This window comes from Equus caballus, chromosome 1 (genome assembly GCF_041296265.1).
Source record: "Equus caballus isolate H_3958 breed thoroughbred chromosome 1, TB-T2T, whole genome shotgun sequence".
In the NCBI taxonomy this organism is placed as follows: domain Eukaryota; kingdom Metazoa; phylum Chordata; class Mammalia; order Perissodactyla; family Equidae; genus Equus; species Equus caballus.
The window spans coordinates 105,861,289-105,882,568 of NC_091684.1; the positions used below are offsets into that span (position 1 = coordinate 105,861,289).

The following is a 21,280-nucleotide window of genomic DNA, read 5'->3' on the forward strand; positions in this document are numbered from 1 at the left end:
AAATACAATAACTGAACTGAAAAAATACAAGAAAGGAGCTCAACAGGAGAACTGATCTGGTAGAAAAAAGAACCAGAGAACTTGGAGGTACGGCAATTGAGATTATCCAGTCTGAGAGACAGAAAGAAAAGAAAGAAAAATGAACAGAGCCTCAGAGACTTGTGGAATACCATCACGAGTACCAACACAGATATAATGAAAGTCCTAGAAAGAGAGAAAGGGGCAGAAAGAAGAAAGAACGACCAAAAACGTCACAATTTTAAGGAAGAACAGTAATCTACACATTCAAGAAGCTCAATGAACACCAAGTAGGATAAACCTAAGAGATCCACACCTAGACATACCATAGCCAACTGTCAAAATCAAAGACATCCTATCACAATAAAGACCATATGTGAAAACCCCACAGCTAGCATCATACTCAATGTTTAATGATTTAATGTTTAAAGATTTAAAGCTTTTCCATAAGGTCAGAAAAAATACAAAGATGCCCACGTTTGCCACTGCTATTCAACATAGTACTGGAAGTTCTAGAAAGAGTAATTATTGTATTTAGTGCCACTGAACTGTATACGTAAAAAAAAGTCAAAGACAAAGAGAAAATCTTGAAAGCTACAAGAAGGAAGTAACTCATCTGGTAAAAGGACAGTTGATAAGATTAACAACTGACTTCTCATCAGAAACTACTGATGGGCAGAAGAAAAGGGGATAACAGTGAAAATGCTGAAGAAAGACTGTCAACCAAGAACTCTACAACCAGAAGAACTATCCTTCAAAAATGAAGGAGGAATTAAGACATTCCCAGATAAATAAAAAAGAATTTGCTACTAAAAGACCTGCCCTAAGGCTAAAGGAAGTCCTTCAAGGTGACATGAAAGGACACTGTAACTTGAATCCATATGAAACAGAGAGCATCAGTAAAGGTACCTACATAGGAAAATACAAAGGCAGTATAAATCTATTTTCTATTTATAATTATTTTTTTCCTATCTGATTTATAAGATACCTGCATAAAGCAATAATTATAAATCTGTGTTGATGGACATAAATGTGTAAAGATGTAATTTATATGACAATAATAGCACAAAGGAGGAGGAGAGTGAAGCTATATATAAGGGCAAAGTTTTGTAAACTGTTAAAACTAAGTTGGTATTAATCTAAATCAGATTGTTATAAATTAAGACATTAGTTGTAATACCTAGGGCAACCACTAAGACAGTAACTCAAAAATACAGTAAAAAAGATGACAAAGAAATTAAAATGGTACACTAGAAAATATTTATTTAACACATAACACACAAGGCAGTAACAGAGAAACAAAAAAGACATAAGACATAAAGAAAACCAATACCAAAATAGCAGATGTAAATCCTACCTTAACAGTAATTATAGTAAATGTAAAGGGATTAGATACTCCAATCAAAACGCAAAAGAGATTTCTTTAAAGTTCAATTATATGCTATCAACCAGAGATACTCAGACTCAAAGACATAAATAGTTTGAAAGTTAAAGGATGGAAAAAGGTATACCATGTACAGTAACCAAAGAGAGCTGAAGTGGCTATACAAATATTAAAAGAAAATAGACTTTAAGACAAAAATTATTACCAGAGACAAAGAAGGACATTTTATAATGATAAAACAGTCAATCCATCATCAAGATATAACAATTATAAACTTATAAGCACCTAACAAAAGAGCTCCAAAATACAAGAAGCAAAAACTGACAGAAGTGAAGGGAGAAACAGACAATTCAACAATAATGGTTAGAGACTTCAATATCCTATTTTCAATAATGGATAGAACAATTGGACAGAAGATCAACAAGGAAATACACTTGAGCAACACACTAGAAAGAGCACTACACCCAACAACAGCAGACGCATTCTTCTCAAATGCACATGGAACATTTTCCAAGATAAACAATACATTGAGCCATAAAAAAATTCTCAATAAATTTAAAGGAGTTTAATCATACATTTATGTTCTGTGACCACAGCGGAATGAAATTAGAAATCCAGAACAGAAAGAAATCTGGAAAATTCACAAAATGTGGAAATTAACCCAATCTTAAATACCAACAGGTCAAAGAAGCAAGCACAGGGAAATTAGAAAATACCTTGAGATGAATGAAAACAAAAACGTAACAGTCCAAAAGTTATATCAGGATGTAGCTATAGCAGTGTTAGAGGGAAATCTATAGTTGTAAATGCCTATACTAAAAAAGAAGAAAGGGGGCCGGCCCAGTGGTGTAGTGATTAAGCTTGCTTACTCTGCTTCAGCAGGTTCAGATTCCAGGTGCAGACCTAGCACCGCTCGTCAAGCCATGCTGTGGTAGCATGCCACAAAAAAACAGAGGAACATTGGCACAGATGTTAGCTCAGGAACAATCTTCCTCAAGCAAAAAAAAAAGAAGAAGAAAGATTAGATCTCCAATCAATAACCCAATCTTCCACCACAAAAGAAACAAGAAACTATAAAAAGAGCAAACTAAACCCAAAGCAAGCGAAAAGAAAAGTAAAATCAGACCCAAAGGAAATAGAGAGTAGAACAACAGCAGAGAAAAATCAAGGAAACCAAATCTTTATCCTTGAAAAGGTCTACAAAACTGAAAAATCTTCAGACTGACCAAGAAAAAAATAAGACTCAAATTACTAAAACCAGAAATAAAGAGAGGCATTACTACCAAACATATGGAAATAAAAACGATTATAAGTGAATACTATGAACAAGTGTATATCAATAAATTAGATAACTTATATGAAATGGATAAATTGCTAGACAGATCCAAACTACTGAAACTGACTCAGTTAACACCAATGCTTAACAAATGCTTCCAAAAAAACAGAATATGAGGGAACATTTCCCAACTCATTCTGAGGCCAGGAATATCCTCATACCAAAACCAGACAGACATCATAAGACAACTACAGATCAATATCCCTTGTGACTATAGATGCAAAAACCCTCAACAAAATACTAGCAAGCTGAATTCAGCAATATATAAAAAGGATTATAGACTATGACTAAGTGGGATTTAACCCAAGAGTACAAGATTGGTTCAATGTATGAAAATCAATGTAATATACCATATAAATAGAATAAAGGATAAAAACCACATGATCATCTCAGTAGACACAGAAAAAGCATGTGAAAAATCCCATACCCTTTCATGATAAAAACACTCAATAAACTAGGAGTAGATGGGAACTTCCTTAACCTGATAAAGAACATCTATGAAAACCCACAGCTAATGTCATACTCAATGATAAAAAACTGAAAGATTTCCCTGTAAGATCAGAAACAAGACAAAGATGTCCACTCTCATCATGTTTATTCAACATTGTACTGGAGGTTCCAGCCAGGGTAATTAGGGAAGAAAAATAAATAAAAGGCATCCAGATAGAAAAGGAAGTAAAACTATCTCTATTCACAGATGACATCATCTTGTTTATAGAAAACAAGGAATCCACAAAAAAGAAATTATCAGAGTTAATAAACAAGTACAGAGAGTTTGCAGGATGAGATCAATATACAAAAGTCTAATGCATTTCTATATACTAGCAACAAACAATTAGAAGATTAAATTAAGAAAACAGTTCCATTTATACTAGCATCAAAAAGAATAAGATACTTAATAAATTTTATAAAAGTACACGACTTGTACTATGAAAATTATAAGATATGAAAGAGGACTTAAGTAAATGGAAAGACATTCCATGTTCATTTAACAGAAGCCTTATATTAAGATAGCAATACTTTTCAAATTCATATATATAGAGAGATTCAACACTATCCCTACTAAAACCTCAGCTTCCATTTTTGCAGAATTGACAAGCTGATTTTAACTTCATATGGAAACACAAGGGACCTAGAATATCCAAAATAATCCTGAAGAAAGAAAATCAAAGTTGTAGGACTCACACTTTCCAATTTTAAAACTTACTATAAAGCTATATAATCAAGATAGTGTAGTACTGACATAAGGAGAGACATATAGATCAAGGGAATAGAACTGTGAGTCCAGAAATAAACCCTCACACTTACAGGCAATTGACTTTCAATAAGGGTGCTACTGAAATGGGAAAGAGGAAGCTGGACTCCTATACCTCACAAAGTTAATACAAACATTAACCCCAAATGGATCAAAGATCTAAACGTAAAAGCTAAGGCTATAAAACTCTGAAAAGAAAATAAAGGTGTAAGTCTTTGTGACTTTCAATTAAGCAATGGTTTCTTAAATATAACACAAAAAGCACACGCTACAAAAAAACTAACTGGACATCAAAATTAAAAACTTTGTGCTTCAAAGGATACCATCAAAAAAGTGAAAAGACAACCCAGAATGGGAGAAAATTTCTACAAATCATATATCTAATAAGGGACGTGCATCTAAAATATATAGGTAACTATTACAACTCAACAATAAAAAGACAACCCCATTTTTAAAAGGGCAAAGGATCTGAATAGACATTTCTTCAAAGAAGATATACAAATGGCCAGTAAGCACATGAAAAGATGATTACCACCATTAGCCCTTAGGGAAATGCAAATCACAACCACAATGAGATACCACTTTACACTCACTAGGATAGCTAAAATGACAAAGACAGACAATAACAAGGGATGTGGAGAAATCAGCATCCTCAGTCAGTGCTGATGAGAATGTAAATTGGTGTAGCTAGTTTGGAAAGCAGTTTGGTGGCTCCTTAAAAAGTCAAATGTGCAGTTACCATAGGATCTAGCAATTCTACTCTTAGATGTTTATCAAGAGAAATGAAAATGTGTCTACACAAAAACTTGTACACAAATTTCATAGCAGCATTATTCATAATTGTCAAAAAGTGGAAACAACCTAAACGTCCATCAGCTCTTGAGTGGAAAAGTGTGATATATTCATACAATGGGATATTATTCTCCAATAAAAAGAAATAAAATATTGATACAGGCTACAACATGGATGAATCTTGGTAACCTTGTGGTAACTGAAGGAAGCTACTCACAAAGGACCATATATTTTATGATTCCATTTATACGAAATGTCCAGAATAGGCAAACCTATAGAAACAGAAAGTAGATGAGTGGTTTCTCAGTGCTGGGGTGGATCAGGGGTTTGAGGAAGTGACAGTTAAGGGGTGCAGAGTTTCTTTTAGGGGTAATAAAAATATTCTAAAATTAAAACAGGTGCACAGATCAACGGAACAGAATTGAAAGTCCAGAAATAAAACCACACATCTATGGACAGCTAATCTTCGACAAAGGAGCTGAGGGCCTACAATGGAGAAAAGAAACTCTCTTCAACAAATGGAGCTGGGAAAACTGGACAGCCATATGTAAAAGAATGAAAATTGACCATTCTTTTTCACCATTCACAAAAATAAACTCAAAATGGATCAAAGACCTAAAGATTAGGCCTGAAACAATAAGTCTTCTAGAAGAGAATATAGGCAGTACACTCTTTGACATCAGTTTCAAAAGAACCTTTTTGGACACCATAACTCCTCAGACGAGGGAAACAATAGAAAGAATAAACAAATGGGACTTCATCAGACTAAAGAGCTTCTTCAAGGCAAGGGAAAACAGGATTGAAACAAAAAAACAGCCCACTAATTGGGAAAAAATATTTACAAGTTATTTATCCGACAAAGGGTTAATCTCCATAATATATAAAGAACTCACACAGCTCAACAACAAAAAATCAAACAACCCGATCAAAAAATGGGCAGGGGACATGAACAGACATTTCTCCAAAGAAGACATACGGATGGCCAAGAGACACCTGAAAAGATGCTCATCATCACTAATCATCAGGGAAATGCAAATCAATTATATCTCAATTTTTTAAAATGTCATCATTAGCTAATTATTGGTCCTTTACACTATCAATTTGACAGGATTAAAACGATTAGGAAGTAGTTTCTACAAGTACTTGATAATTCATTCTACTTTTAAACTAGGCTTTCCAAATCTATGTTTTTAAATAAGGTCAGTTACAAAAGTGGGAGCCAGGATAATCTGTCCCAGGTTTCTGTCCAAGAAAGAAAGCACTTATTTCTTTCACTTACAAGTGTTTATAGGCAGCTGCTTCTGATCTTTCATTATTTCCTTTTCTCTGATATTTTTACAAAATGGTCATTTAGCAAATTTCCATAAAGGTTGACTCAACCAATTTCTAAAGTTTTTTCATAAATAGGAAGATGTATTTTTGGACCTTAGCAGTGGAAATCCAATGTACTTAAGGGAGGGAGAAAAATAAACCAAGCTAAAATATCCTGCTAAGGGCTGGCCCGGTGGCACAGCAGTTAAGTGCGCACATTCTGCTTTGGCGGCCCGGGTTTGCTGGTCGGATCCTGGGTGCAGACACAGCATCGCTTGGCAAGCCATGCTGTAGTAGGCGTCCCACATGTAAAGCAGAGGAAGATGGGCACAGATGTTAGCTCAGGGCCAGTCTTCCTCAGCAAAAAGAGGAGGATTGGCAACAGATGTTAGCTCAGGGTTAATCTTCCTCAAAAAAATAAATAAAAAATAAAATATCTTTAAAAAATATATATATCCTGCTAAGATTCTAAATCCACTTTTAATTTTTGCCTTGTAGAATTTTATTCCACCATGATTTATAAAACTACTGTAAATCCACAATCTGCAACAATGTAGAACCCGCCCTGGTTCAAGATATGGAAACAAACATGCCAAGCTGGGAATTAAGAATCTTTCTACATGTCAGCTAAGAAATTCCATTTCATTAAACCCTAGAGCTTCCCAGGTTCTTGTTAAGCACAGATTAAGTACTAAACATTGTTGTTCTCTTCTCCAAAGTTTTAAAAGCACAAGTAAACCAAAACCAGCAATACAATCTCAGGTAACCACTTCATCCCCCTTCAAAAAATTATTTAAGTCCCCAAGACAAGACCTTTGCTTTAGCTGATTCTGTGAAATCCCCAAAACACAGAAAGTCTCCGTGGGTTTCAAACAGCAATAAAAACAGCAATATGTGCCAAAAGTAAACAAATCTGCCAATGAGCCCAGGGAGCTAGAAGTGGCAATCATTATCACCTTTGAAGATGGCTCTCAGGAGTGCTCCAGCAGCTTTTCCTTTCACTGCCTGGTTCTGAAGGAGATTAGCCAGCTGCAATCAAAGAAAGAAAAGCTACAAGTCTCTGGCAACAATTTCTCTACTCTAGTGACCTAAACTCCCAATATGAAAAACACTCATCTGTCAGGTTCATATCCTTCAGACTCCAGGTACCACAAATAACATTTTTATTTACATTGAGCAGGGTAGATCGTAACATGATGCTAGGCTCTCAAGACTGAAATTTATTCACACATTGTCAACAAACATTTATTGAGTACTTAATCAGCACTAGGTATGGAGCTATGTTCTTGGGGATATACATTCATTCGATAAATACTTTCTGAGCACCTTTTTTTCCCAGGCAGTAGGGATACAAAGATGAACAATATGGGTACGATAATTTGACTCAGAGTTTACAGTAGAGCAGAGGGGAAAAGGTGACCAAAAAACATTCAGGAAAAAAAATTTGTAAAGGAAACAAAAGTCTAGATAGACAACAATTGAGGAAAGGGAGGCAACTTCAGCTAGAGTAGTCAGGGAAAGCTTCTCCGAGGTAGGGGACCTTTTCCCAAAGACCTGGAGGATGCGAAAGAGCTAGGGATGCACAGCGGGGGAGGACATTCCAGAGAGAGGTATCATTATGTGCAAAGGCTCTAAGGAGGCAAAGAGCTTGGCATGTTTGAGGACCTGGCAAAAAACACCAATAAGGCTGGAAAGTAGTAAGGAAAAGAGTGGCACAGGAAGAGTTTGGGGAGCAAGAACTAGATTGTGAAGACTCTTGTAGGCCACGGTAGGAAGTTTAGAGTCTACGTGCAAGAGAAGTTGCTAAAGAGAAAAGAGGAGAGCAATATGATATTTTTAAAAAAATCAGTCTTGCTCCTTATGTAGAGAATGGGTTGTGCGTGTGTGTGTCGGGGAGTGGGTGTTAGTGAAATAAGGATCTGTTAAGAGATTGCTACAGTGTACAAGTGAGAGATGACAGTGGCTGAGACCAAAGCAATAGCACTGGGGATGCTATGGGTTACAGTGTGTCCTCCCAAAATTCATGGTGAAGTTCTAATCCCCAGTACCCCAGAATGTGACCTTATTTGGAAATAGGGTTGTTGCAGATGTAATTAGTTAAGCTGAGGTCATTGGGGTGGGCCCTAATCCAATATGACTGATGTCCTTACAAAAAGGAGAAATGTGGACAGAGATGTACGCAGCAAGAATGCCATGTGAAGATGAAGGCAGAGATCAGGGTGATACAAGCCAAGGAATGCCAAAAATTGCCGGCAAACCACCACAAGCTAGGTGAGAGGCGTGGAATGGATTCTCACAGACCTCAAAAGGAACCAACACTGCCAACACCTTGATCTTGGACTTCTAGTCTCCAGAACTGTAAAAATAAATTTCTGTTGTTTAAACTACTCAATTTGTAGTACTTTAGAATGGCAGCCCTGGCAAACTAATACAGGAGATGAAGAAAAGTAGACTGAACATATATCTGAGAGCTCGAAACAATAGGACTTTGCTATGGTCTGAATGTTTACGTCCCCCCAAAATTCATGTTTGGAATCCTAATGCCCAATGTGATGGCATTAGGAGGGGGGCCTTTGGGAAGTGAATTAGGTCATAAGAGTTGAACTTCCATGAAAGGGATTACTGCTCTTATAAAAGAGATCCCACAAAGGTCCCACCATGTGAGGATACAACGTAAAGTCTGCAACCCAGAAGAGGGCCCTCACTTGACCATACTGGTACCCTCATTTTGGACTTCCAGCCTCCAGAACCTTGAGAAACAAATGTTTGTTGTTTATAAGCCACCCAGTCTGCCGTATTTTGTTACAGCAGCCTGAACGGACTAAGACAGACTTCCTCATGGTTAGAAGTTAAAAAGGGGTAGTGATGAAGGAAAATGAATCAAGGTGGACTCTTAAATTTCTGGCTTAAGCAATTAACTGGGTAGATGGTGGCACCATCCACTGACATGGTAAAAATCTGGGATTAGGCAAGCATCTAAATTACACAAAGGGCTTGTTAAAACGGATTGCCAGGCTCCACTCGCAGTTTCTGATTCAGCAGATCTAGCGTGGGGCTCAGAACTACTACTCTTAAGATATCCAAGTGGAGACACCAAATAGACAACTGGATATGCCAAAGTGGAGCTCAGAGAGAAAGAGTTCAATGGGAACATATGAGATCATGCAGGGAGAGAACAAGAGAAGAGAAACACCAACATTCAGGGATTAAAAAGAGAAGCAGCAGCCAGCAAAGGAGACTGAGAAGGTAAGGTTGACAATAATCCAGAGAGAGGAGTGTTGCAGAAGCCAAGACTAATAAAACAGTGAATTTGATCTCTTCCACAACAACATGTGTTTGGTCTTCTGACTGGAGTCCATCTCTCTTCCTTCTTAAATATATAGTAAGGAAGCACCTGACTGCTCTGCCTGCAACTTCCAACAGAATACTTAGCCCTTGACATAACCCTTTGAGCAGTGGTTCTCAACCAGGGCCCCCCACAGGGTACACTGGGCAATGTCTGGAGATATTTTCAGTTGTCATTAACTGGAAGGGCGCTGTCATCTAATGGGTACAGGCCAGGGATGCTGATAAACATCCTATAATGTGCAGGACATCACCCTGCAACACAGAATTATCCAGTACAAAATGTGAATAGTGCCAAGGCTGAGAAACTCTGAATCTTCATGAAAACATTTTAGTTTCAACAAAAGGTAGCATAGCATAGGAAGGAAAAAAAAACTGGACCCAGAATCAGAAGACCTGGGTATGAATCCTAGCTATGCCACTTACTAACTATATAACCTCAGGCAAGTTATTTAATCTCTATTATGTGTGTCCATTTCCATACCTCAAAGGACCATTGTGAGGACTGAATTAGATGACAGGTAGAGGACCTTGCACAGGGCCTAACACATAGCAGGTGCCCAACAAATGTTAGTTCCGCTCGATTCCCTCTGATCTCTACTCCCCTTCTTCCTCCTCCCTCCACTTACGTGATCTTCAGTCTTCCTTTCTGACCTTATTCAGTCATGGTTTCTACTGCATTTTAAAACACAGAAGTAGACCAAATAAGATTAAGTATCTCTGTTATTCTGGAAGACTTCAAAATTCTTCTTTTAATTGGTAGACTGGTACCAAGTTAATGGTACAGTCCAAACAGATTTTTTTTTAATAGAACATTCCTCATTTTGTGTTATCTAATGTTTCCTCATGATTAGATTGAGTTTATACAATCTCAGCCAGAACACAGGTGATATTCTGTACCTCTCAGAGTATCACACCTGGAGGCATGTGATGTTCACCTGTCCCTCACTGGTAATATTAACCCTGATCACCTAGTCAAGTGTGTTGCCTGATTTTCCCATTTTTCCCCCTCCCTTCACAACCTGTGAGCAGTTTGTAGGAAGACACTTTAAGACCTTGCAAATATTCTGCTCATTATCTAATCTTCCCCTTGTATAATAGATAAGCCCAGCAGCAACCACTGTTACTAAGTTATTAAAGTCAATATCACCAGGAATGACACTGACATCGGGAGCCCACTGATATGATAGAATGAAAAGGGCAGGGCACCATTTTGATGGTCCTTTTAGCAGAAATGCATGACTTCAGTCAATCATGAGACAACACCAGACAGGCCCTAAATGAAGGACATTCAGCAAAATAACTGATCAATACTATTCAGGGCTATCAAGATCATGAGAGACAAAGAAAGACTGAGGAACTGTTGCAGATTGCAGAAAATCAGGGAAAAATAACAACTAAGTGCAATATAAGATCCTGAGTGGGATTCTGAAACATTAAAAAAAGGACATCAGTGGAAAAACTACCAGGTAGACTGTGAACAGTCTTTAGTTTCACTAATGGTACTGTACCAGTGTTAATTTCCTGTTCTTAAAATTTTACTAAGGTTATATAAAATGCTGACACTCGGGGAGGGATACACGGAAACTCTGTATTATTTTTAAAACTTTTTCAAACTCTAAAAGTAGTTCAAAATAAAAAGTTAAAAAAAATTCTCTCTGGATTTAGCACCCACTAATGCTTCTTGTCTGATGCAATCTTTATCATGATGGCTGCAAAATGATGATATTCTAACAAGGTAAACAAAAGATTTCCCTTCTCCCTATTTACTTTTATTATCTATATGGACTCAGAAATTTCTACATTTCTCAATGATTTATAATTCATAACTGAACTTAATTATTCTGACGTTCAAATAGTCCCAGATTTGACTAATGGAAGCTCCTTCAAGCTGGCTTGTGTCCTTGTGACATGTCCCCATTTTTTCCAGTATTTCTTTACTTTCTGGCTTAGTAAGATTTTCCAGGCTCATCTGGTATCCACCATGCCCACCATTCCAATCAGCCATTTCCCTGAAAAGCCCTGGTTTCTTTTAGTGGGGAATGGTTATTAGAAACCAAAGATCTCGGTCATAAGTGTGCTTGTTGCTACTGTGGCATCTCTGCTGCTTTTGAGATATTTCAGTGAACAGAGCTAGGAAATACATGCATGTATACACAAATACACACAAATACACATGTGCACATGGATATGCATATACATTCACATATTTGAGAAATCATGAGTTCACATCAATACCTCCATTTCTAGTCTATCCCCACAGGGTTCTTTCTTGCCTTCCTACATTCCGTATTTGTATGTCCCTCTACCATTTTCAGAACCCTGACTCTCAATATCAGCACATTTACTCATTTGCTGAATCCTATAATACATCTAAAATCGTTTCAGAATTGCTTCACCCGCACCACTACAATAATCAATCCTACTACAAAAGAGTTTACGGTTTATTTATATTTCTCCCTCCAATCCTCTGCCCAAGACTGGGCGTATACAGTAGAATACTTGGATTAGTTCTTTCTTTCTCCCTCGCTCCCCACTTTCAGTATGATTACAGTATTCTTGAGTTTCTTTTTTGTAATGATACACACATATGTGTATGCTTTATTTCCCTTCTTTCTTATATAAAAGGTAGCATACTACACATTTTGCTTTTTTAACTTAATATCTCCTGGAAATCACTATCAGTTCATAAAAATCTTCTTCATTCTTTTTTACAGATGCAAAGAACCTCCTTGTGCATAAAACGATTTTAGTTTGTTGGAGGTGTATCTTTAGGGTAATCGTAGAAGTGGGATGAGTGGGTCTGAGGGGAAATGTACATGCAGTTTTATTAGATATTACCAAATTCTAATCCTGGTCTTATCATTTTTTTTTTTGCATTCCTACCAACGTATGAGTGAACTGTTCCCCCACAGCCCCACCAACAGTGTACTGTGAAGTTATTCAATTTTTTTCTAATCTGACAGGTAAGAAGTAGCACATTTCATTTTAATTTGCATTTCTCTTGTTATAAGAGAAATTGAGCATCGTATGTTTAAAGCCATTTTTATGTATCTTCTTTGTGATTATCCTCTTCAAGCCCTGTGCCCTTTTTCTATAGGATGTTGGTCTTTTTTCCCCTCAATTAATATATTATTTATGAATTCGGGATATTAACCCTTTATCTGTGATATCCTGCAAATGTTTTCTCCCAATTTGTCATGTCTTTTGATTCCACTTATAGTATGTTTGGTCACGTACTCTATTTATATGTAGATACATTTATCAATCTTTCAGTGTGCCTAGATTTTGAGTCATTGTTAGAAAAGCCTTTCCCTGCACTGAGGTTAAAAAAAGGGATTCGCTCATGTTTTCTTCTAATATTTATTTAGATTTTTTTTTACATTTAGACCTGATTCATTTGGAGCTTATTCTTGAATATTGTATGAAGAATAGATATAATTTTAACTTTTTTTTCTAAATAGCTATCTCGTTGTCCCAACACCATTTATGAAAGACTATTTGCCCCAGTTATTTGAAATATCATTTTATCATATACTAGATTTTATACATATTTGGGTCTATTTTGACTTTCTATTCTGTCACTCCATTATCTGTTCTTCTCTTCATGCACCAACACCATACTTTAATTACAGAGATCTTTTTAGTATGTTTACTATCTGGTAGGGCTGGTCCTTCCTTAGAGGCCTTTCATTTCAGTGTTTTACTAGTTTTTCTTGCATGTTTATTTTTCTATATGAACTTTACAATCAGCTTATCTAGTTCCCTAAAATAGCTCACTGGAAATTTTATTTGTATTGCATTAAATTTATGAATTAACTTAGGGAGAACTGACATCTTGAGAATGTTGAGACTCCCTAATCAAGAGCAAAGGATGTCTTTCGGGTTGTTCAAGTCTTTTTATGTCTTTTAGAAGTTTTATAGTTTTCTTCACATGGGTTTTGGACATTTCTTATTAAGCTTATTCCTAAGTATTTTATCTTTTTTGTTGCTAGTAAAGGGACCTTCTCATCCACCATATCTTCTAACTGGTTATTATGTGTGTATGAAGCTACTGATTTTTGCATATTAATTTTAAATTCTGCTACCTTGCTGAATTCTCATTGTAGACGGTTTCATCACTGATTCTCTAGGGTTTCCCAGGTATACTATCACGGCATCTGCAGAGAAAGATGGTTTTGCAACTTCTTTTTCTATTCTTATGCCTCTAATTGTTTTCTCTAGGCTAATTCCATTGGCTATCAGACCAGAACAACGTTAAATAGTGAGGGAGAGAGCAGGCTTGTTGCCTTCCTGGCCATAGTGGGAATGCCTCTAGAATTTCCAATGAAGATGCTGAATTTAGGATTTACATATATACATTCTATCATGTTGAGGAAATAGCCACCTGCTCCTATTTTCTCAAGAGATCTTACTAGGAAAGGGTGTTGAATTTTGTCAAAGGCTTTCTCTGATTTAGGAAGATAATCATATGGTCTTTTTTTTTTTTTTTTTTTTTTTTTTTAAGATTAGCCATGAGCTAACTACTGCCAATCCTCCTCTTTTTGCTGAGGAAGACTGGCCCTGAGCGAACATCCGTGCCCATCTTCCTCTACTTTCTATGTGGGACGCCTACCACAGCATGGCTTGCCAAGCGGTGCCATGTCCACCGCACCCGGGATCTGAACCGGCGAACTCCGGGCCGCTGAGAAGCGGAATGTGCGAACTTAACAGCTGCGCCATCAGACTGGCCCCTCATATGGTCTTTATATATTAACACTGAACCACCTGTATCCCTGGTATAAACTCCACTTGGTCACGGTATGTATTTTTTTAATGTGGTATTGAAATTGTACCTTAACATTTCCTCCAAGATTTTTGCATCAATATTTATAAGTGACAACAGTCTATATAGTCGTCCCTCCATATACGAGGGTTCCACATCCACAGATTCAACCAACTACGGATCAAAAGGCCTACAATGGCTGTGCTTCTACTCAACATGTACAAACTTCTTTTTCCTGTTATTATTCCCTAAACAATACTGTATCATGACTATTTACACAGCATTTACATTGTATTAGGTATTATAAGTAATCTAGAGATGATTTAAAGTATATGGGAGGATATGCATAGGTTATAGGGAAATATTATGCCATTTTATATAAGGGACTTGAGCATCCGTGGATTTTGGTATCTGAAGGAGGTCCCGGAACCAATCCTGCTCAGATACTGATAGACGACTATAATTTTCTTTTCCTATGCTATCTTTATCAGGTTTAGGGTATTAATGTTATACTTTATAAAGAGCATTTGGAAGTTCTTATGTATGTACCTTTCCTTATGTATTATATATGCTCTAAAACAACTGATGTAGCAGTATCTATCTCTAACCAATAATCTATAAAGGTTTGGCAGACATCTCCTGTGAAACGATTTAGGCCTGGTGTTTTTGTGTGAAGTAATTGCTTAATACCTCTCATGTTTTTCTATGAAAATTGATTTGATTAAGGTTTCCATCTCCAATTGGGTCAATTTATTAAACGGTTATGTGCCTAAGAAACTATCCATTTCCTCTAGATTTTCAAATTTATTTGCATAGATATATACAAAGTAGTATCTTGGCATTTTTTTTGAGATTTTCTGTGTATTATTTCTCCCTTGTCATTTCTTATTTTGTAAATTTGTGCTTATTCCATTATTTTCTTGATTAATGATTTTGTCTATTTTTTCAAAGAACCAGGATTTTGACATATTAATTTGATGTACTGTTTTTCTGTTCTCTATTTTATTAATTTCCACTTTTATTTTAGTAGTTTCTTGTGGTTTCTTTTAGTTTACTTTTTTGCTTTTTTTCTAGGTTTCTGAGTTGGAAGTTTAATTAATTTTCATTATTTCATTTTTATTGATGTAGGTCATTCTGAACAGCATTCCATGGATTCTGATATGTACTATTTTCATTATTTTTCCGAAATCCTATAATTTCTGTTTGCATATTTCTTTTTATCCAAGAGTTGTTTAGAAGGTACTTTATTTCCAGGTAGAAGGGCCTTTTTTGATTTTGGTTTCATTGCGTTGTGATCAAAAAGAGTGGTTTATAATATTTCTACCTTACAGGACCTACAAATGCTTTCTTTGTGCTCTACTATATGACACAATGATCCATTTTTGTGGACATTCTATGTGTTTAAGAAGAAGATTCATTTTCTTTTATTATTCTCCACATATTTTACATACTCTTCATATTTTGCATCTCTTTAAAATCTTTGCTTTGTTCAGTTATCCCCAGATCTATATTCCACTTCACTAACTTTCTCTTCAGCAGTGTTTAGTCAACTATTAACTATCTATCAAGGTCTTGATTTCTAAAGTTTTCTTTTTTCAAATCCATCCCTTCTTGTTTTATGGATTCTATTCCTTCATTTACATATTTGAATATGTTAAATGTCACATTAAATATTTGTGTTAAATATTTACATTGCTCTATTCAAATCCTTGAATGTGAATTTTCCCATTGCTAGATATGCCAGTATTTCTTATCATGGACTTCCTTATGTGTTTTATAATTTTTAACTCCAAGCACATCTTCTATGGACATTTTATTAAATGAACTGAATGCATATATTGCTAGAATGCTTAACAAATTTGCAAAGGACATAAAAAGATGATTAATTCCATAGTCAAGAGAATTGGGATACAAAAAGAATTTGATAGAATTAAATGACAATCTAAAAAGATGATAATTAACAGATATAAATGTAAAATTTTTTACATGGGTTCTAAAAACTAACTACAGAAGTTCAGAGATGAAGGAAATTTAGCTTAATATGAACATGTGCAAAAATGACTTGAAGTTTTTAGTTGCTTGTGAGAGCAATGAGACAACAGCATGATATGGCTGCCAAGAAGCTGATTCTGCATTAATGGAACAATGAGGGAAACGGTGGTACCACTCTACTCTACTGTTGAATACATGTGGAGCCCTGTGTTCAATCTGAGGTATAAAACTTTTAAGGGAAGTGTTAAAACAGAAATGTTCAGAGGACTATGTCCATGTTGGTGAAGGAACTTAAAACCAAGAAGAGCTAAAGGAACTTTTCTAACATTTATTCAGTGTCTATTAGATGTTAGATGCTTTACATACACCATTCATTTCATCCTCACAAAAAACACGAGATAGGGATTCTTTTCGTGATAAGCAAGAATCAGAGAAGTAATTCATAACATGTATTTATATCACAGATATGTTCTACTTCTTATTTTTGCTTACTTTACAGTGTAATGTTAAAGCCTCCTCAAATTCCTTTTGGAAGCAAGTAAAATATAAATTCTAAATAAATTAATTAATTAGGGGGCTGGCCTCATGGTGAAGTGGTTAAGTTTGCACGCACCCAGGGTATTGCTGGTTTGGATCCTAGGCGCAGACCTAGCACCACTCAGCAGGCCATGCTGAGGTGGTGTCCCACATAGCAGAGCCAGAAGGACCTACCACTAGAATATACAACTATGTAATGGAGAGCTCTGGGGAGAAGAAGTGGGAAAAAAAGGAAAGAAGATTGGCATCTGAGCTAACATGTGTTGCCAATCTTAAAAAAAAAGTAAAGAAAAATAATTAATTAATTAAAAGCTGCTTTTAACAAAATCTTAAATTGTCTATAGTATAATTCAAGTTACGACTCATGCAATGGGCTGTCTCAAAAAGCTGCTGCAAAAGCAATTCTGGATAATTTCAAAGAAAAAAAACCAGAGCACATCCCTGCAGTTAACGTCAGGTAACAGAGATTAAGATGCACCTAGCTTCAATGACTACAACACTACCCTATAAAAATTCCCTTAAAAACATAATACTCAGGGGCCATGCTCTGCTTCGGCGGCCCAGGGTTTTGCCAGTTCAGATCCTGGGCAAGGACCTAGCACTGCTCATCAGGACATGCTGAGGTGGCATCCCACATAGCAGAGCCAGAAGGACCTACAACTAGAATATACAACTATGTACTGGGGGGCTTTGGGGAGAAGAAGGGGAAAAAAAAGGAAAGAAGTTTGGCAACAGATGTTAGCTCAGGCACCAATCTTTAAATTTAAAAAAAAAAACACATAAGGGGCTGGCCCCGTGGCCGAGCAGTTAAGTTCGCGTGCTCCACTGCAGGCGGCCCAGTGTTTCGTTGGTTCGAATCCTGGGCGCGGACATGGCACTGCTCATCAAACCACGCTGAGGCAGTGTCCCACATGCCACAACTAGAAGGACCCACAACTAAAATATACAACCATGCACCGGGGGGCTTTAGGGAGAAAAAGGAAAAAAATAAAATCTTAAAAAAAAACCAAAACATAATACTCAAAGTTTTAACTTATTTATACATATATATTAATGTCTAAGGTTAATCTTAAGGAAGGATTCTTTTCCATGCAGGGACTGATTACACTGAGATCACTTATTATGGAAAAAGGAGAAGTATATCAGCAGAGCAAGGTTAGGAAGAATAAACAGCCTCACACATAAGGTGATTATTGTCCCATTTTATAATCATATACTTACAGTGAAGACACAGTTGGTTTTCTCTTTTACTAAAAACTTCAAAATATTCTACTGCTTATGAATTTGTCTTCTTTAGGGAAAAATATAAAGAAGTATCACTAGGCAAATCTAATGTCTCACATCAATAACTATAGGCTGGATACTACCTTCAAATAGGATTGTTCTAAGAACCATAAAAGTACACTAATTTGCTTATATCCATACAGTTGCATAAATGTTGTTTAAATGTTATACAGTTGTATAAGCTTAAACAAATGCACTTAAGTTGTCCATTTCTCTTCCTCTCCCCCATTGCTTTACATCCATGAGTTGTTATCAAATAAATCCTCGTCTCCTACGGAGAGTTGGGGGTAGACGAAGTGGCAGAATCATTCTTCTACCCAACATGTCCTTTGAATTTGCCATCATGCTTGACATTTGCTTTTAGTACAACATGCTTCCTAATACTCACATCATCTTCTTCCAAGGTTTGAAGAAATTCCTGTAGTCTGTCTGCTGTTTTTTCTGCTGCCAGGCATATAATTTTCTGGTCCATTTTTGCACGTATCAGAGAACTGTAGGGGAAAAATGTCAGAGCTGGATGAAACTTCCGGCACTAAACCAGCTTGATTTGTTTTTCTTCGCTGTTAATTGAGTATTTCATACATATTAATAGACAATGTACGCAGTGGGTGCACAACAGGCTAAGGACTACTGACTAGTATAAGTAGCTGATTATTCTCCAAACCAAAATAATCTCAAATTCCCTAGAATTTCCTTATTAGAAACTTGTATTCTAATCAAGTGGTTTCATAACTTTTGCCCATATTCCTATCATATTTTTTAACACCTACCCAGCACACTGCCTAGAACAAAGCTGTCACTTAACAGTACATCAAATAAATAATAAATTATTATAAACATATACACAAGAATATATTATAAGCATACAATAAATTAATATTTGATAAATAAATAAGCCAACAGCACTGTAAATACAAAGGGCCAATTAAATGGTATAAAAACAAATGAGAAGTTAAGGCTAAAGAAATGAATGTGTTCTCAAACATCAAGAAGGCTTCCCGGCAGAGGAAAGCTTAAACTGGAACTCAGAGATTAAATTTAGATCAGCAAGATAACCAGCCGGCATACGTTATACATCACTGGGAAGGAGAGCATCGTGAACAAAAGCATTCACATGAGAATCCGAAAAACTTATTTGGGAGAAACGAGTAGATTGCGGGAAGCAGTCAGTGGGAAGGCTAGAGAGAGAGGCTGGCAATAAACTGTGCAAGATCTTAAATGCCAGGTTAAGGAACTGAGACTTTATTTTGTAAATAATGGAGAGCAACCAAAATTTAGGGAGCAAAAGAGATACGACAAGATAGAAATAGGGCTTGAGGAAAGTGAACCTGGCATCGATGTGCAGATTAAAGCAGGAAAGGAGTGAGGACAAGAGCACAGGCTAGGAGGCGACTGGGGGGCTATTTCGGTGTCAGGCTGAGGCCTGTCTTAGGGTGGAGACTCTGGAAGTGGAAAGGAGGGGACGAAACAGGGGCACATCAGGCAGATGGGACTTAGGGAGCAGCTATGGGAGTGCCACGGGGAGGGGCAAAGGCGGACCGGGGAAAGAACACCTGCCCCGCCTCCTGTGCTCCCTCCTCATTTTCCCATCTCCATCAATTACAGCATCATCCGCTCAGCTGCTGACACCAGAAACCCGGGCAACCCTCTCAGCAACTTCACCATCATCCTCCACATCCAGCACTAGGTCCCAGCAAGGTCACCCCGCAACACCTCTCAGACCTGGCCCTTCTCACGGAGACCCACTACTGCCACATCACTCCAGAGCCACCATCCTTTCTCACCGGAACCGCGACAGCTTCCTAACTTGTCCCCCACACAGCAGCCAGAGCAACCTGTTTGAAACCCAAACCAGAGTATGTGACCCCCACCTCCACCCTCATCTTAAACTCTCCGGTAGCTCAGCACAGCACCGAGCCCACAACAGGTGCCCAGGACGTACTTCTCGAACAAACGAATTACTGAACCCCTACAACGGGCAAGACGCTGGGCCCAACCCTCACCGTCATTAATCCCTCAGAGCAGACGCGGCCCCCCACCGAGCAGGGAGGCTGGGGGTGCGGCCCGCTCGGGACGCGGCGGGAGCCGGCGGCGCAGCTCCCCTCCCAGGCCGCAGGAGACACCAGGACGCCAGCCCTCACGGCAGCCCTTCCGTGCTCACAGCCGCGCTCCCTCCCCGCAGCCGTCCCACCGCCCGGGCCACGCGCGCAGCCCCTCGGCACGGTCACCTCAGGCTCACCGCCGCCGCCAACTTCCAAAAAGCCCGCTCAGCCGAACACCAACGCACTTCCGGTCCCGGAACGACAGGCTCCGCCCCCGCGGCCCACTTCCTGCCGCCCGGAGCCCGCGGCTGGCTGGGGCGTACCATTAAGGCAGATGGGCTGGGGGGAACCGTCGGGCGTCGCCGGACGTTTCCACTCACAGGCAGGGGGAGGCGCGGCCTGCACACTCGAATTCCAGACCGCAGAGTGGGCATGCGTAGTGTGGGCCGGGCATAGCCGGCGCGGTGTCGTCGGGTTCAGACTTGCCTGTGTACTGTTGGGGAGTCAGTGCGACGGGTCGAATCAAGTGATGGCCCCGCAGGTCTTTGTGTTGGAAGGGAGTGGACCTCACGTGAAAGAGATTAGGAAGTCCAAGTGCACAGGGCTTGGGGAGATAGGGGACGAGTTGAGGACCATTCAGGCTTGAGCACCTGGGGTGGGGGTGCATTGATACCACCAGCGGACTGACACAGGGAGCACAGGGAAAGGTGCCCGCTGGGGAGTGATGATGAGGCCTTCAGATTTGGACTTACCAAAAGATGAGGTGGCCGTGGAAGACATGCTAAGATCAGGGGGCATTCAGTCTGGAGCCTGACTCCCAGTCTGTAAGGGTGGAATGGGTCCGCCTGGCTGTTACCGAACCTGAAGTGAGATCGCTCATCCGTTGCGCAGCAAGCCAATCTCTGACACCGTGTGTGGTGGAAGAAAGTAGGAATTTTATTTTTGCACAGCGCTGAGCAAGGAGAGAGGGCAGCTAACGCTCAAATCCCAAACTCCCCGAAAAGCTAAACGGAAGGGTTTTTATTTGGGGCTTTAGGTAGAGGAGAGGGAGCGTATGGCCTTGCTGGTCGGAGCTTTCCCACCAGCCTGTCTTTGGCCTTGACACACTTGCAGAGAGGAGGGAGCTCGTGACCTTGCTGGTCAGCAGCTTTCCCACCAGCTCGTATCTCTTTGTGGGGAGGAGATGGTCCAGGTGCTTGTCGTTGACGGTGTCTGTCTC

General features: G+C 38.5%; 1 protein-coding gene across 10 annotated transcripts in view; it reads right to left on the reverse strand.

Moving 5' to 3' along the window:
- The window catches only part of FANCI (FA complementation group I), a 90,577-nt gene extending 70,225 nt beyond the window's left edge, over nucleotides 1–20,352 (reverse strand). For 3 of the 10 annotated variants that reach the window (XM_005602794.4, XM_070266726.1, XM_070266719.1), the window contains exons 1-3: nucleotides 20,248–20,346; nucleotides 18,408–18,510; nucleotides 7,053–7,125 (exon numbers count right to left, since the gene is read on the reverse strand). In XM_005602794.4, coding sequence (XP_005602851.3) covers nucleotides 7,053–7,125; nucleotides 18,408–18,491 — 157 coding nt within the window. In that variant the 5' untranslated portion in view covers nucleotides 18,492–18,510; nucleotides 20,248–20,346. Of the gene's footprint in view, nucleotides 1–7,052; nucleotides 7,126–18,407; nucleotides 18,511–20,022 lie in introns of all 10 variants that reach the window. The other 7 variants (XM_005602791.4, XM_005602792.4, XM_070266731.1 and 4 more) reach the window with 7 other exon arrangements.
- Between the last annotated feature and the right edge of the window lie 928 nt (nucleotides 20,353–21,280).